At 41.1% G+C, this 18,036-nt stretch overlaps 1 protein-coding gene across 4 annotated transcripts in view; it reads right to left on the reverse strand.

Moving 5' to 3' along the window:
• LRRC28 (leucine rich repeat containing 28) overlaps positions 1 to 18,036 on the reverse strand; it is a 113,125-nt gene that overhangs the window by 13,103 nt on the left and 81,986 nt on the right. For all 4 annotated transcript variants that reach the window (XM_038746302.1, XM_038746303.1, XM_038746305.1 and 1 more), the window contains one exon: positions 1,278 to 1,453. In XM_038746302.1, coding sequence (XP_038602230.1) covers positions 1,278 to 1,453 — 176 coding nt within the window. The remainder of the gene's footprint in view (positions 1 to 1,277; positions 1,454 to 18,036) is intronic.

Below are 18,036 nucleotides of genomic sequence, written 5' to 3' on the forward strand. Positions count from 1 at the left end.
TTTGGCCAGGAAGTTAACCCTGTATTTGCATGCATTTAAAAATTGGCTAAAATTAAAATACCCTGCATGAAGTTAAAAAATAAGGAAGAAATTAAAACTAACATCCCTCTCTCCGTGAAATCTGGTACTAGCTACATTCATTAGAACACATGGGAGAAACTCTATAAACACTATATATTAGTATAGTTTTGTCATGGACACAAATTCAACTTTGTTGAATAAATGATCAGGTTATCCAAAATAGAGGGAGGTGACCCCTGAGAAATGAAACTTACCCCAAATTCACTCTGAACAGTGAAGAACTAATTCTCTAGGCAATACTATTCTCTCGTTTCAAACTGAGAATTTGCCTAATTCTGTATTTCATAGTTCATAATTCCATAAAGGGTGCATCACTGCCCTTCTTTTATCTTTAATTATTTTAAAAAATATTTTGAGCTAAAGTGTTAATTTCCAATGTTTGCTTTGCATTGTTTTCTAAATCAAAAGAGAGTAAATGACATAAAAAGGGCTATCAACTGATTCACATTTTCCTCTTTGGTTACTTAAATCTGCCCTAGAGGGAACATGATTGGCTGGGCTGAAAACACAGGAATGGTGCTGCCCAAGCCATAGGCACTATAATCAATTCCTCTGCACAGGTTCTTGGGCCCCAAATCTCAAGACCAGGGCTCATCATTATTCCTAATGTACAACTCCATCTTATCCCATTCTTTGAGGCTATCTTCCTTACACTATTGCCTTATCTCTTTTGAAACCTAAACCTTTCAAGTTGCACCCAAATACAAGTGACTCATGTGGGTGGCATGTTACAGAAGCAGAGGAACCATGAGCTAGCTCTCAACAAAGATTTTCAGTTGGGGCAGAAATCAGAGTTCAGCCATCATGAACAGAATTACCAATGGTTGAACATTTCCTCTATCTAATGAATACCAATTTGCCCATATAAGACTAGTTGATGCGACAAGGCGTTGGACTATTAGAGATATATCCCACCTTCCCTCAAGGATCAATCTTTTCTTTTCCATTTCACCGAAGACCATTTAAATTCATGAAGAACATAACTTTTTAGGCATGACTCTATCAGTAGCATTTATTGAGCACTTAAAGGTATTAAGCATTGTGCTGATCACTTCCATGCAAGGACCACCTTGACACACAGCCAAATATACTATTCCCAACAGACAATTGTCTTGTACATAACTCTAAAATATCACAAAAATATCATAATCACATCTTTACAAAAATAATTGAATACATTAATAAATGCAATCTACCTTTGAGAAACCCATAATAGGTGTTGTGCAGACTTCTCATGGCTAACTCCTGAAGAGGGAGGACATGATCTGTCTCTGCCCCTATAGACTTAATCTCCATGGGGAGGAAAACAGTTAACTGCCCTGACGAGAAGGAAAGCAGCTTCACTTCTGAAACTTGAATGGGAGAGCCACAGCTAAAGAGAGCAAGACATTTACAAAGCTATTAGCAAAAAGAAAAGGTATTAATATACCAACATACAGTTTAACTCATGTAAGATTGCTAAACTTTATTTGGTGTCCTCAGTATTAGGGCATCTATGATTTGGAAACTGTGTTCACTCATGCTCATATCAAATGCAAGAAGATAAAGGTCTTTCAAAAATATTTCCCAGGGTGTTTAACGAGTGGGTGCAACTTCAGTTAAAAGTTAATGATGTCCTTTACTCTACACCGCTAATCTTCGGCAACAAAAATGCATTTTCTTCCTCAAAGTGAACAAAAAACCATGCAGATTTTCTGAATACTGGATTTCCTTGGAATTTACACCTAAATATATCACCTAAATGAGAACCATGCTCACAAATTATACCAAATAAACAATGCTCAAGGGGAAAAATGAACATAATTAAAGGAAAAGTTTACAAGAACTCTCAATCATTTTTACTTGTTTACGTGTTTACTAAAGACACATTTTCAACTTGGGAAATATTTGACTACAAGACAAGCTTAAGTTGTATTGTTCCTGGATATCTTTTATGACATTTTTCAGTCAAGCCTTTAAAAAATATGACTACAAATGAAAACATTGGCTAAATTCTTATCCATCTCACCTTAGCACCCTACAGATCTGTTGAGAGGAGCAACCAGACTGCCCTACGGGGCACAGAACCCAGTCAGTCCTCTGTTTACAAAGTAATCACTATTGAAAAATGATGGTAGCGGGAGGGAAACTCAGGGAAACAAAATTCTTAACACCTACTGCTCTACAACAGTGAAGTGAGGGTGGACAGAGACTTCACTTCTTCATTGCTGTCACCACTGGGTTTTCAGAGTAGTTTTCATTCCTTCCAGTGGTCACCCATCATTTTTAAGACACGCTATATTTAATTTGAATAGGTAATAACAGGAAATTTTTAAAAACCACATATTCAAGGGAGCTCAAACAGCTGAACACAATTGATGTGTTGGCAGATTCCAGAAGCCTAGTGATCTCAAATCTAGAAGAAGTCACTTGGGACAGGGATTAGGCAGAAATTGGATGTTGGCATGTTCTACGTCTGCTGACCTTAGGGTTGGGCAAAACAGGATTGAATGAGACCCAAAATCCCCTGCTTTGGTGGCACTGAGGCCACACTTTAGCATGCTAAAGGTAAAACCTGAATTCCACCAGGGTGTTTCCTCTATCAGGTAGCCAAACCAGACAATAGGGTCCAGACCTTGCATGTTTGCAACCCCATGACTACCTGGAGTAGGGAAAGGGGCATTCTCTAGTCCAACCTGACCTCAGGAAACCAGGACCATGCATGCACTGACTCACTCACTCACTCACTCAATCAATCAAGAGTGAGAGACACAAGCATCAGACACTCCCAAATGGACGCACAGACGTAAATATTTACACAATATGACAAAGATGCCTGAAACATGTTTATAAGAAATCCCATGAGAGGGTATATATACTATGGGGATAACTTTCTCAGAGACCAATGAATGCATTCAAGGACACACAAAAGAAGAGGTTCATTCAAATACACGAGGCAGAGAGTGTTAAAGACAGAGTATTTAGGAGAACAGGAAGTAAACAGAACATCAATTATTGATCCATGCAAATAAGTATTTGATGATGGTAAGCACTGTAATACATCTAAAGTGGTCTCTGGAGATTGGAACCCCTTTTCTCCTCAAATCTGACCGACAATTACTCTACCCTCCTCTTCAAAGTCTTATTGAAAGCACATCTCCTCCAGGAAGCCTTCCTTGATTAAGCAGCCCCCCTTCCCTCTTCTCCCACTCCCTTCTGCATTGCCGAGTTGCTCCCTTTGTTATTCCCCCTCCCAGCCCCACAGCACTTATGTACACATCTGTAACATTTATTTATATTACTGTCTGTTTCCCCTGCTCTAGACTGCAAGCTTGTTGTGGACAGGGAATGTGTCTGTTTTTGTTGTATTGTATTCTACCAAGAGCTAAGTACAGCACTCTCCACACAGTGAGTGCTCAATAAATACGACTGAATCAATGAATGATTGGTTAGCTGTTATCACTTCCACAGATTGCCAATATACCAGTAGGCTTACACTTTTCGTAACAGGGAGAAAACGTGTTATATATTCACCACGTGTAAATCTGTAGGATTTGTAAAAGATGTCTTTTACAAACATCCCCAATTTACTTTTATGCTGGTGTAGGACTGCACTGGGGCCAGGGCATTTCCTGCTGACACCCATATTTGCAATCTGTCAATTAGAGCTAGAATGAGACTGGAAAAAAAAACAGATCCTAGATGCCTGAAGTTTGAGCAGCCAACTCTAAATCTGTGGATAGACAGGTGATGTCGAAGGAAAGAAAATTCAGTATTATTTGTGAAACAGGAGCTTTCAGGCAACTTTAATATGAATGACCACATAGTCTTACAGAAAGACTAGCTTAAACTCAACAACTCTAGTAAAGTGTAGAGAAAGAGGGAGAGGGAAAAAAAAAAAAACCGCCTTAGGAAGTTACTATTTCTCCTTTTGGCTGGAAAACAGTGGAAAATTCTTACTCAAATATGACCTGCAGAAAGATTTAGTAACTTCAAGGTTAATCAAAACCCCAAACCTAGGGGCATGAACAGAGATTTAGGCTACCTCAGCACTGACTGGGGAAAAGATCTAGACCTCAACTCACATACCATCTCCTATGATGGCTTTGGCTAAGCTTAATATTTTCTGCTGGGATTTATCCATTTGTAAAATGAAGACTATAATCTCAGCAGTATTGTGAGGATTAATGTTTTAAAAGTCCTTCATGTTCTACTCCTTAACATCACTTCCTGGCTTCATTCCATAAGGCTGACAAACAGTGACAGTAAACATATAGCAGGCTGGATGGGCAAAATCCTAGCCCACTACTTAGGTCTTTTTTTTTTCCACAGATATATTCCAAAATCCTTTACTGAACATTCCTATACTGTGTATTTCATTCTTGAAAAGTGAGGTGGCAGTTATTACGAGAAGAGGAGGCTTTGGAATCTACTTGAATGGAAAAGTACATCTGACTGAAAGAGAGTATGTGATGCATTATAAATTTTTGAATCTTCACCTTCCATGTAAGGACAGTTTTCATCCAGACTGTGGGATGTGCAGACTGAATTAGAATAAGAAGGAAATTTTCATTCTATTTTCAGTCGTAGAATTGTAATAGCAATAATGACACAACTGCCTCTCAGCTCATCAGCAAATGGCTAGATAATATCCCATAACTATTCTCTTCGGACCTCCAGTTAGCCCCTAATATTTACATGTGGATATGAAAGAATAAAGAAAGAAGCTATGGGCCTCAAATTATTTATATGAGTAGCATTTCCATGGAATTTAAAAAGAGCTATAAAGCCAGGTGTGTCCCAATAAATCCCAAGTATTTTAGCAGCTTATAGACACATCTTCCCCTCTAGTCTGTAAACTTTGTGGGCAGAGATGGTCTATACCTACTCTACCAAGCACTTAGTACAATGCTCTTCACACAATAAGTGCTCAAATAAATACCAATGATTGATTCATTTAAATCAATCAATCGCTTTTATTGAGCGCTTACTGTGCGCAAAGCACTGTACTAAGCGCTTGGGAAGTACAAGTTGGCATTTAAAACATTCTTAATGTTAATCAAAAGGGAAGAATGTGATGTGCAGGCAATTGCCTAGGTAAACTGGTAAGGGAGAAACTAGGACCTTGCAATAGAAAGCATTTCCTTGGTACTCATTGTTTAGTACAGTGCTCTTCACAAAGTAATTGCTCAAAAAATTTGACTGAACAGTAAAAGATTAATTAAAAAGTATCACAAGATCCAGCACATACTAGCCACTGTGACATAGAAGGAAAACTGCAGAAACAAATTAAGTACTGAGATGACGGTCAACCTACCAACACATTTGATTAGTCAGAATAGCCAATATAAACCTATGTCAAATGTAGGTCACTAAAATGTGTTTTTTTAAAAATAAATCAATCTATTGCATTTCTTGAGCACTTACTGTGTGGAGAGCACTGTACTGCGTGCTCAGAGAATACAATATAACAGAATTGGGAGACACATTCCCTGCCCACCTCTTTCAGGGGAAAAATGAGAAATTGACGAAAATTTTAAAATTGGGCCTGGGGACAAGGAGTAATGGTACAGTTCACTGTCTGGAACCTGAAAAAAACACCCACTTTGAAAAAAGATTGTTTGGAATGATTTTGGACCTTTTATTTATCTTCACTGTAACTCCTCTAGAAACCTTTAGAATCAATCACTTTGTACAACACATTTTCAGGTACTTCCCAGTAGAGAAGTAGCATGGCTCAGTGGAAAGAGCCCGGGCTTTGGAGTCAGAAGTCATGGGTTCAAATCCTGGCTCTGCCAATTGTCAGCTGTGTGACTTTGGGCAAGTCACTTAACTTCTCTGTGCCTCAGTTACCTCATCTGTAAAATGGGGCTTAAGACTGTGAGCCCCCTGAGGGACAACCTGATTGCCTTGTAACTTCCCCAGCACTTAGAACAGTGCTTTGCACATAGTAAGCACTTAATAAATGCCATTATTATTATTATTATTATTATTACAGACAAAATCTACATCACAACCAGGTTACATTCCTTGAAAATATGGTTGAATAAGGTATTGTTGCATCACGGAGGTACATTTTCCAACACACTTACATATTATAAATTACAATATACTTCAGAACGAACTTGAATGACAGCTGAGTAAAATGACAGTTGAGTAAAAATGATATTGAAGTCCTGCCTTCCCACTCTGCAGTTCAAATTGTTCACACCATCTTGCTGGTTCCCCCTATATTCCCTTTGTCCTTTACAGTATTTCTGTTCTTTTTTTTAACTTTTATTTTAACTTTAGCGGCAGCTATTATCACGTCCCCTGTCCTCCCTTTGCTTTTCCTAGCTTGCAGGTCCAACTAACCGCTGGGATGGAACAGGAGAGCCTTTTTGGGGGGAGGGGTGAGCAGGCAGAGGGAATTCCGCTCCCAGTCAATTGCCACTGCCTGCTCCCTGCCCCTTTCCACCCAACTTGGGAAAATACTCTAAGCCCAAAACAATAGTTCCAGGTTAGCACTTTGGTAGAAATGGTAAAAATGGAAAAAATTCGATGGACTCTCATATCTGCGACTGAGGCAACAAGACCTAAGGATTGTTGAGAAGCGGCTCCCCAGCTAGATTAAGAGACTAATTCATTCATTCCATCGTATTTATTGAGTGATTACTGTGTGCACAACATTGTACTAAGCACTTGGGAAAGTGTAATACATCAAAAAGACACATTCCCTGTGCACAAAGAGCTAAGAGTCACAAAGAGTCTAGCGGGGGAGACAGACATTAAATAAAAAAATTACAGATATGTACATATTTGCTGTGGGGATGGGAAGGAGAATGAATGAAGGGATCAAGTCAGGGTGATGCAGAAGGGAGTGGAAGAAGAGGAGGGGGGGCTTAGTCAGGGAAGGCTTCTTGGAGTAGATGTGCCTTCAGTAAGGCCTTGAATTGGGGGGAACAGCAATTATCTGTCTGATATGAGGGAGAGCATTCCAGGCCAGAGGCAGGATGTGGGCGAGAGATCGGCAGTGAGATAGATGAGATCGAGGCACAGTGAGAAGGTTAGCATTAGAGGAACAAAGTGCATTGGCTGGGTTGTAGGAGAGTAGCGAGGTGAGGTAGGAAGGGGCAAGGTGATTGAGTGCCTTAAAGCCAATGGTAAGAAGTTTTTGTTTGATGTGGAGGTGGATGGGCAACCCCCAGAGTTTCTTGAGGAGTGGGGAAACATGGTCTGAACATTTTTGAAGGAAAATGATCCAGGCAACAGAGTGGAGTATGGACTGGAGTGGGGAGAGACAGGAGGGAGGGAGGTCAGCAAGGAGGCCTGTACTATAATTAAGGAGGAATAAGATAAGTGCTTGCATTAATGTGGTAGCAGTTTGGATGGAAAGGAAGGGGAGGATTTTAGCGAATAATCCCACCACATATTTAGAACAGCATCAATGCCTTTTAAATCTCTCTTTTTCATCTTGGGGGAGGGACTACTGAAATAAACAGCATGTTTTATTGCTTTTGCAGGCACTTTTCACAAAGAACAAAGAAAAGAATGGGATAAAAAAGACAATGAATCTGTTAAATAATGGCAGGAGGTAATGACATGGCAATTAGGTGGATCCAAGACAAATTTAAAAATATGAAAATGTGTGTTCTTCACATCTAATCTTTTTTTGGCCCTGATAATAGTAGTAAACTGATCTAAACTATCTAATGAGCCAAAATGAAATGCTCTTCATATACTAATGTGATACAATACTATTATTTTCGCCTCAACAGTCCAATAATCTTATTTGGGACTTAACTATCTTCTAACTTTACATAGGCAGAAAATTCATTAATATGACAAAGGTTAAAGCCACTTAAATCACAAATTCATCATATTTAGAGTAACTTCACCAACGGTATATAGTGACACCCACTGGTAATTGGAAAATTGCTAGGTAACTCCAAGGTATTGTTTATTTTCAAAGTGACAATTTTTCTTTATTTGATAGAGCAAATGCAATATAAAAGTTTAAAGAGAAAGAGTTCTTTTTATTGTACAATGGCAAAGTTGTCAATTTTTATAAAATGAAAAAGGAATTAAATGAACTCAATAATACTCTAATTTCTTTTGGACTCACATATTTTCTCTCAGTGATAATCATAATTATGTGGCTTCAGTGGACCTTTTGTGGACTATTCCTAGCAGTGCTCCCTCACTGTGCAATTTACAGGCTTTATTTGGACAAAGCCCTGGAACCTAACCTGAGGTAAAGTTTTAAGAAATAGGGTATAACCTCATTTCAAGGGGAGCAGGGGAAGGTCAAATTTAAGATGGCACCTTGAAGTTTCGCAAGATACACTGGGAAATTTCGAGGAAAACCCATGAGACAGCAATAATAATAACAATAATAACTGTGGTACTTGTTACGTGTTTACAATGTGCCAAGAACTGTACTAAGCGCTGGGGTGGATACAAGCACATCAGGTTGGACACAGTCCCTGTCCCAAGTGGGGCTCACAATATCAATTCCCATTTTACAGATGAGGTAACTGAGGCACAGAGAAGTGAAGTGACGGCCCAAGGTCCCAAAACAAACAAGTGGCGGAGCTAGGATTAGAACACTTGAGCTTTGGACTCTCAGGCCCGTGCTCTATCCACTAAGCATTGCTGCTTCTACTCAAGTACAGCTTCTTTAACAATTGTGGCATTTATGAAATGCTCATTATGTGCCAATCATTGTACTAGGCACTGGGATAGATATAAGATAATTAGGTCCCACTTGGGGCTCACAGCCTAAGTAGGAGAAATAACATGTTTTGAGGCACAGAGAAGTTATGTGATTGGCCAAGGTCATACAGAAGATACAAGGCGGAGCCGGTATTAGAACCTAGGTCCTCTGACTCCCAGGCCCATCCATGCTCTTTCCACTAATAAAGACTGCTTCCTTGAAGCTTCCAGTTTCCTTACTCTATTCTGTTCCATTCTTGATTCATTCATTCAATAGTAATTACTGAGCACCTATTTCGTGAAAAGCACTGTACTAAGCACTGACCCCTGAGAGTCTCCCAATCTCCAAATACGCAAATTGTATATAAGTTTGTGTATGTGGAGGGGGTAGAGGGGCACTGAGAGGGAGACAGAAAAGGATATGTGAAGGAAGATTGAAATTAAAAAATAGCAAAACAACATAAAATCACAAGGGCAATAATTAAGTGTAATAAGTGCTCTCATTTCTTTGACGTCTCCTCTCTCCAGTTTTCTCTTCGCTGCCTCCCTAAGTCATTTTCACTCTCCTGTTTTGTATGTGTGTAATGATGTATCTTGAAGTGACACCTGTATGAATATATTCAGTATATATAGCCAATAATGTATTTAATCATATTTCATTCATTCAATCGTACTTATTGGGCGCTTACTTTGTATAGAGAACTATACAGACACACTCCCTGCCCACAACGAGTTTACGCTCTAAACAGTCTACAGTCTACATTGTATATATACAGACAGATATAGATATTGCCACCCTCCTCCTTGTAAGCTCCTCCCTCTAGGTTTGTAAGGTCCACATGGGCAGGGAACATGTCTACCAACTCTGTTCTATTGTCCTCTCCCAAGAGCTTAATACTGAGTTCTGCACACAGTAGGCACGCAATAAATACAACTAATTGATCGTATGTCCTCATTTCAACAGCTGCATCTGTGCAGGACCGGTTTTATGAGGTAATGTTTCGGTAATAATAATCATAATGATGGTATTTGTTAAGGGCTTACTACATGCCAGGCACTGTTCTAAGAGCTGGGGTAGATACAAGATAATTGGGTTGGATGCAGTTCCTGTGCCACATAAGGCTGACGGTCTTGATCCCCCATTTTACAGGTGAGCAAACTGAGGTCCAGAGAAGTTAAATGACTTGGCCAACGTCACAAAGCAGACAAATGGCAGAGGCGGAAATAGAACCCAAGACCCTCTGACTCCCAGGCCTGTGCTCTATCCAGTAGACCATGCTGATCTGAACGTACATAAATCAAGCGTACCACCAAGTGCTACATTAATTTAACAGGCTTTGTATCCCATAGACAAGAACCATATTTTTAGTATAACTAGTTATGCCTTCCGAACCTACCCCAAGATTATGGTATCAACCTGCCTGACAAGAAAACACTTTATGCTTCCGCTTCCCTTCATGTCCTTGGCCTCCTGCATTCCCTGTTCACTCCACAGTTGCTTGGATTGGCTTTAGCAGCGGTGGGCTGGGAAGAGTGCAAAGTTTCCAGTAAACAAACTGAAAAAACAGACAGCTTGCAGCAAGGGATGGAAAACTATTTCTACTGAGTATTTTCCACTGATGGTCACCACACAAAGAAAGTAGCAGCAGCTGACTATTGAATGGACTCCTGGGACAATCAAGAGGCAAACAAGAGGACAGAATTTAAGGGCGCAATCCCTAATGTTTTTCAGCCCCACTATACTGTTTTGAAGTCCTAAGAATATTTGTCATCCTGCTAAATTTGTTACATGCAGATATGGTCATGTATAAGGTCTTCTGTGGGACTTGTCACGCATGTATATACCTATCAGTGTGAGAAGCAGCATGGCTTAGTGGAAAGAGCACGGGCTTGGGAGTCAGAGTTCATGGGTTCAAATCCCAGCTCCGCCACTTGTCATTCATTCAATCGTATTTATTGAGTGCTTATTGTGTGCAGAGCACTGTACTAAGTGCTTAAGAAGTACAAGTTGGCAACATATAGAGGCAGTCCCTACCCAACAATGGGCTCACAGTCTAGAAAGCTGTGTGACTTTGGGCAAGTCACTTAACTTCTCTGTGCCTCAGTTAACTCATCTGTAAAATGGAGATTAAGACTGTGATCCCCATGTGGCACTGTCTGTGGCCATGGCAGCAGACTCAGGAGTTGGGGGGCGGCTCCAACCTCTGCTGATGACCCTGTGGCTACAGCCATGGCAGTAGGGCTATAATAATAATAAAATAAAAAAGCATTTGTTAAGCACTTACTATGTGCCAAGCACTGTTCTAAGCACTGGGGTAGATACAAGGTAATCAGGTTGTCCCATGTGGGGCTCACATTCTTAATCCCCATTTTATAGATGAGGTAACTGAGGCACAGAGAAGTTAAGTGACTTGACCAAAGTCACACAGCTGACAATTGCCAGAGCCAGTATTAAAACCCATGACTTCTGACTCCCAAGCCCAGGCTCTTTCCACTGAGCCACACTGTTTCTTGAAATCTTGTATGAAATCTTGTAGCGGCTGCAGCACTAGCCCCAGCTTGCACAGGAGTGACTGTGGCTTCAGCAGCAGTAGCATGAGGCCCTGTGGCAATAATGGGCCAGGCCCTTGTGGCAGCAGAAAACTGGAGATGCTAGAAGAGAGGCCCTCTGGGTGGTGGAAGAGCAGCAGGGCATTGTGAGGAATGGGAAGGGAAGGCAGTGGAAGGGGAGTGAAGGTGGGGGAATGGGAATTAGAGGTGGAGATGAGAAATGGAGGTGGAGGAGGAAAGTGGTGGTGGAAGATGCGTGGTAGTGGAGTAGTGCTGTAGGAGGGCTTCCTTATAGCAGGAACGTAATGGTGGTGGGTGGGTCTGCTGAATCTCAGTGGGGCCTCCTGAGTCTGGGGCCCAGCCAGGCCTCAAGCCTAGTGAGGTTGCTAGGATTTTCAAACCTCCCATCTGTGGGGATCCAAGGAGAATTCACACTGAACTCAGATGCTTCCAGACCTATCCTGGAGCTCCTGAGTATGGTAGAAGAGAGGTGAAGATTTAGGGTCTTTAGGTCCCATGCGAGACGCCAAAACAGAAACTATTCCACGCTGGTCTGATGTCTCATGCCTGTAGCAGGTTCTTTAAGAAAGCCCCTCTAACTGCAATGAATTGTACTCTCCCAACAGGGGACAAAACCTACCTCATTCCTGCAAATCCCACAAAATGGCCCTGTATATCAGTGGGTGCTTCCCAGTGTCCATGAACCGTTTCAAGAGATGAGATGAACTTTTCTTCCCTAAAGTACCTTTTCTGGACATCCCCACCCCTCCACGCCTCCTTCAACCCCCCACCCCCACCCCCACCTCCCTCCACGGACACACATGGACACACACAAACACACACACACTCAACATCTACACAGGGGCCTTCAACCTTCAACCCCCCCCCAAACACACACACACACACACAGACACACACACACTCAACCTCTACACAGGGGAGGGAGAATTGAGGTCACTATCCCTAGGTCGATATAGTGAAAACTGAAACAATGTTATTAATCTAAAGACTCAGTCAGTGACTAAGTCAGTGACAGAAGAAAGAGCAAAATTTGGGATCGCTGAATCACAGAACTACATTCAGGATCATTAAATTGCACAACTAACCACCAAACAACATTCTCTCTTCCCCAAACAACAGATGCTGCTTTTACACAGTAGTTGATGAAATATATATATTGGCATGTACACACATTGTGCTTTAGAGATGAAAAGTGCCAAATAAAAGCTCAAAGTCAGAAATCACGGTATGGTTGGTATTGAGAGAAGAGTTGTACTTAGACAATGTACCTTTCCTAGGTAGTTTCTCTTTAATAATCGTTTCTATGGTTTTACAATCTAATAGATTAATAGTAGTTGCATTCAAGAAATCAAACCATCCAATTAGGCTTTTTATATGAATTTGAGACAAAATGTGATTACCTTGTAATAGTTTCATACTCATAGTTGTTTATGGTGATTATCACAGTTCAGTAAGGTTTTCATCCCATTCCAAATAACACATTCTTATCAATAAGCTGGGACATTGAATATACTTGAATATTGCTGCTTGGACAGTGTATAACTAGCTAGAGATTTGTATCTAAAAGGTAATCATCACTGATTGGTAGCAATTACCGGGGTAGTGGAGGAGAGAAGGAAAATATGAAAAGTAGCATGGCCAAGTGGAAGGGGCATGGCCTTGGGACTAAGAGGACCTGGGTTCTAATTCTGACTCTGCCAATTGCTTGCTGTGTGATTTTGGGCAAGTCAATTCACCTTCCTGTGCCTCAGTTTCCTCATCTGTAAAACGGAGATTAAATACCTCCTTTTTAAACTATAAGCCCATGTGGGACTGGGCCCGTAAACAAACTGATAACCTTGTATCTATCCCAGCACTTAGAACAGTCCTTGACACATAAATACTTGAAAACACCTATAATTAATAATTTAATTAAGGCTCATGGGTCCCAGGACTAGTTCTTCCCATTATCTTTATCAATTAACTAAAGACCTGAGAATATCTTCAGCCACACTAATTGGGTAGGCCTGTTAAAACTTTGGAAAATGAAAATGAATTCAAAGTGTCTTAATAAACGAGAAAAAGTACTCTATAAAAATAGCATGAAATTCAGCCAGAAAAATCCCAAGGTTAGACACTTAGGGAGAAAAACAAACAGATGTCGGGATGGAGGACGAGTGACACAAGAACAGCCGAAAAGGACCTGGATTTGAGTCAGCAATGTAGTACGAGTGCACCTCAGGTTACTAACACTCCACAATTGTGCCACCTGGGAAAATGTCCTACACCAACACTTCACACCAGCGTACGTTAAGCTTTGCCTCCAATGATGCAGCCAATTGCTGGAGCTCAGCTATTTCCCTTTCCCACTCCTTCTTCTCCCTCCTCTATTCCCAGTGGCTTTTCTATCCCTGTACTGTGTAATATGGGAGTTCAATGCTGCCTTCTGCTGTTAATTCTAACCTTAATGGCTCCTAAGGCAGCTGTGCATTTCTGCTTCCCACTCGTTGGCATGAAGCCCTGCTTTCCTGACTCACCCTAAACTGTGGGGATGGATCCGGCAATGGATCAAGGCACGATGTGATAACAGGTGGTGATGGCTTGGCAAGGAGACCACTGCCCACTCTTCTGATCTTGCCCCGGGTTGATGCCATCTCTGCCCCCTGGCTACGTCACTGAATTTACATTCGTGGGACAGCTTCCTCTCTCAGAAGGATCTGGTCCACTGTGGTTCTTTACAGATGATGTTATTGAGGGAGTGAAGGTGAACTACTAACACGCCGATTCAAGCACTTATTCCATCCTGATTTGATTATTGCATCAGCCTCTTTGTTGACCTCCTGCCTCCTGTTTCTCTCCACTTAACTCCGCTGCCTGGATCATTCTTCTATAATACCATTCAACCCATCTTTCCCCATTTCTCAAGAACTTTCAGTGGTTGCACATCTACCGCTGCATCAAAAAGAAACTTTTTATCATTGGCTTTAAAGCACTCAATCACCTTGCCCCCTCCTACCTTACCTTTCTAAGTTCCTACAACCCAGCCCACAAACTTCACTCCTCTGATGCCAAACTACTCAGTTTGCCTCGATCTCATCTGTCTCACTGTTGACCTCTCACCAAGTCCTGTCTCTGGTCTGGAATGCCCTGCCCCACTTCATATCTGACAGAATCACTCTCCCAACCTTCAAAACCTTATTAAAAGCACGTGTCATTCAAGAGACCTTTCTCAACTAGATCCTCATATCCTCTTTTCCCAAGCCTGTCTGCATCACCCAGTTAGCTTTATTCCCCCCACCCTCAGTCCTGCAGCACTTATGTAAAGATCAATAATTTATTTCTTTATATAAATGTCTGCTTCCCTCTCTAGGCTGCCAACTTGTCATGGGCAGGGAATGTGCTACTGTTATATTGTACTCTCCCAAGTGCTTAGTACAGTGGTCTGCACACAGTAGGTGCTCAATAAATAGGCTGCTGCAGGAATTAGAACCCAGGAATCCTGACAATCAAGTCTATGTAATAATTAAAAATAATTGTGGTCTTTGCTAAGCATTTACTATGTGCCAGGTACTGTACTAAGCACTTGGGTAAATTATTATTGTTATTATTAAGGCATTTCTTAAGTGATTACCATGTGGCTCAGTGGAAAGAGCATGGGCTTTGGAGTCAGAGGTCATGGGTTCAAATCCCGGCTCGGCCCGTTGTCAGCTGTGTGACTTTGGTCAAGTCACTTCACTTCTCTGGGCCTCAGTTCCCTCATCTGTAAAATGGGGATTAAGACTGTGAGCCCCACATGGGACAACCTGATCACCTTGTATCTCCCCAGTGCTTAGAACAGTGCTTTGCACATAGTAAGCACTTAACAAATACCATCATCATCATCACTGTCCTAAGCACTGGGATAGATACAAGGTAATCATGTTGGACACCGTCCCTGTCCCACTTGGGGCTCACGGCCTAAGTAGGAAAACAGATATTGAATATCCATTTTACAGCTGAGAAAACTGAGGCACAGAGAAGTAAAATGACTTGCCCCAGGTCATACAGCAGGCAAGTGGCAGAGCCAGGAACAGAATCCAGGCCTCCTGCATGTGAAATAAACTGTGGGGCCCCGAGCGATGTATGCTTAGAGAAGTTTGTAGATGAAGAGGTGTTCAGGACAACTGCATATTTTTTTGGCCCTGTCATTTTTTTGTTGAGAGTTTTATTTCTTGCTTTTTCAAGGAAGAAGAAACGATTCCACTGAAAATTACCAAACCATTCTCAGTATCATACGTGAGGAGAATTTACGAAATACGTGAGAGCACCGAGGTGTCTGCTGCTGCTGAATTCTCAGAGATATTTTGTTCTGTGAACACAGCCTGCACCCATTTTTCCTACCAGTTATTTTGTCATTTGAGTGGCTGGGCAACAGGAGGACTGGGCTAGAGAGAGTGGATGGCTAAAAACAAACCATGACCACCACTGAAAAGATAACTCAAGTACATGCCCTTTATGTTTCTTCTTCTCTTAGTCATACTTAATGAGTGCCTACTGTGTACCAAGCACTATACTAAACACTAAGGAGAGTACCACATAACAGAGTTAGTCGACATGCTCCTTGCCTACAAGAAGTTGAGCCCTGGAATTTATTCAATGCTGACTTGAATGACAAGGGACCAGAAAGTGTATACCAATAAAAATGGTATTTAATGGTAATAGTAAAAGTAATTATGGTACTTGTTAAGTGCTTACTATGTACCAAGCACTATTATAAGCATTGGGGGAGTACAAGTTAATCAGGTTGGACACAGTCCCTGTCCCACATTGGACTCACATTCTCAATCCCCATTTTTTACAGATGAGTTAACTGAGGTACAGAGAAGTTAAATGACTTGCCCAAGGTCACCCAGCAGACTTGTGGCAGAGCCAGGATTAGAAACCATGACCTCCTGACTCCCAGGCCCGTGTTCTAGCCATACTGCTTCCCAATGGTAGGAGCTAACGCTGAGGTAAGTATAAGAACATCAGATTGGAGACAGTTACTATCCCATAAAGTGCTACCATCTACCTGATTCCCATTTTACAGTTTAGGAAATAGGGACATAGTAATGTAAGTAACTTGTCCAAGGTCATTCGAAAGGCCAATGACAGAAATGGACTACAATCCAAGTGACTTTCAGTCCCAAGTCCTTTCCTCTAGGTTTTGCTGTCATGGCCAAAGTTGTAAACGACCTTCTCAGTGTGACACTCACTCCCCTGGAAACAATCTCACATCAGGAAGGTCATCTTTTTTATGTTATTTGTTAAGCACTTACTATGCGCCAAGCACTGTACTAAGCATTGGAGTAGATACAAGCTAATTCATTCATTCAATCATATTTATTGAGTGCTTACTGTGTGCAGAGCACTGTACTAAGTGCTTGGAAAGTACAATACAGTAAAAAGAGAGACAATCCATCAGGTAGGATACAATCTATATCTCACATGGGGCTCACAGTTTTAATACCCATTATACAGGTGAGGTAATTGAGGCATGGAGGACTGAAGTATCCTGCCCAAGGTCAGATAGCAGACAAGTCAGGAAGCTGGGATTAGAACTCAGGTCCTTCTGACACCTTTGTCTGTGCTATATCCACTAGGCCACCTGCTTCTCATCTTTCAAATGACATCCAGCTCTTAAATACTTTAAGCTGCTGTTCAACCCAAGTTGAACAAATTCTTCACAAAGTTAAAAAACCCTACCAGTCAGCAGAACAAACTTCTGCAGTGTCCTGTAATACAGTTTCTTAATTAATGCTGTGATATCATACCTTACATTACTTTAACAAGAATTAACTAAGTGTTTAATGATGTTTAACAATACTGAATGCAGCTAGTAAAAAAACTATATATAATCCCAAAGGTTTAGGAATGGACCTTAATTTATAACATAAAGTATGTGGGAGAATGAACCCTAAGATATATCTCCACTGGATCACTCCTGTACTGTATTAAAAAAGTTGAAATGACTATTAGAAATACTGATAGGTGGATGATGAAGGTTTTTTTAAAAAAACCTTCCTCCTGTTTTTGGCCATCAAACATTCTAAATGATTGGCAAAATTAGAAGGGGCCAGAGAAGAATGAGAATCATTAAAATTAAAATTAAATTTAGTCTTGAGAAAATGTCATAGAAATTGGGGCTATAAGCTTGAACAATAAGTCTAAGGGGGGAATTAGCAGTCTAAAAGCATATGAAGGGTTTTTATAATGACATAGACCAGCTGTTTGCCTTGTTCCTACAGGACCAAACAAGAGGAAATGAAAGCAATTCTGTTGGACTTTTGGAACAACTTTTTAACAGTTGGAGGAAATATGTGGACTCTTCATTCCTGGAAATTTTCTAAAAATAATGCAAAGGAAAGAAGTGACCTCCCTGCCTACTGTCTCTCCCCTCTCCAATTGATACTTCACTGTCCAGATCAATTTTCTGAAAAAATATTCAGTCTCCCCCACACCCACTCCTCAAAAGCTTCCATTTTTTTTAGGACATTTGGTAAGCGATTACTATGTGCCAGGCACTGTACTAAGCCCTGGGGTAGACAGAAGCTAATCAGGTTGGACATAGTCCCTGTCCCAAATGGGGCTCACAGTCTTAATCCCCATTTTACAGATGAGGTAACTGAGGCAAAGATAAGTGAAATGACTTGCCCAGGGTCACACAGAAGACAAGTTGCAGAACCGGTATAAGAACCCAGGTCTTTCTAACCT

The sequence above is a fragment of the Tachyglossus aculeatus genome, chromosome 5 (assembly GCF_015852505.1).
Source record: "Tachyglossus aculeatus isolate mTacAcu1 chromosome 5, mTacAcu1.pri, whole genome shotgun sequence".
In the NCBI taxonomy this organism is placed as follows: domain Eukaryota; kingdom Metazoa; phylum Chordata; class Mammalia; order Monotremata; family Tachyglossidae; genus Tachyglossus; species Tachyglossus aculeatus.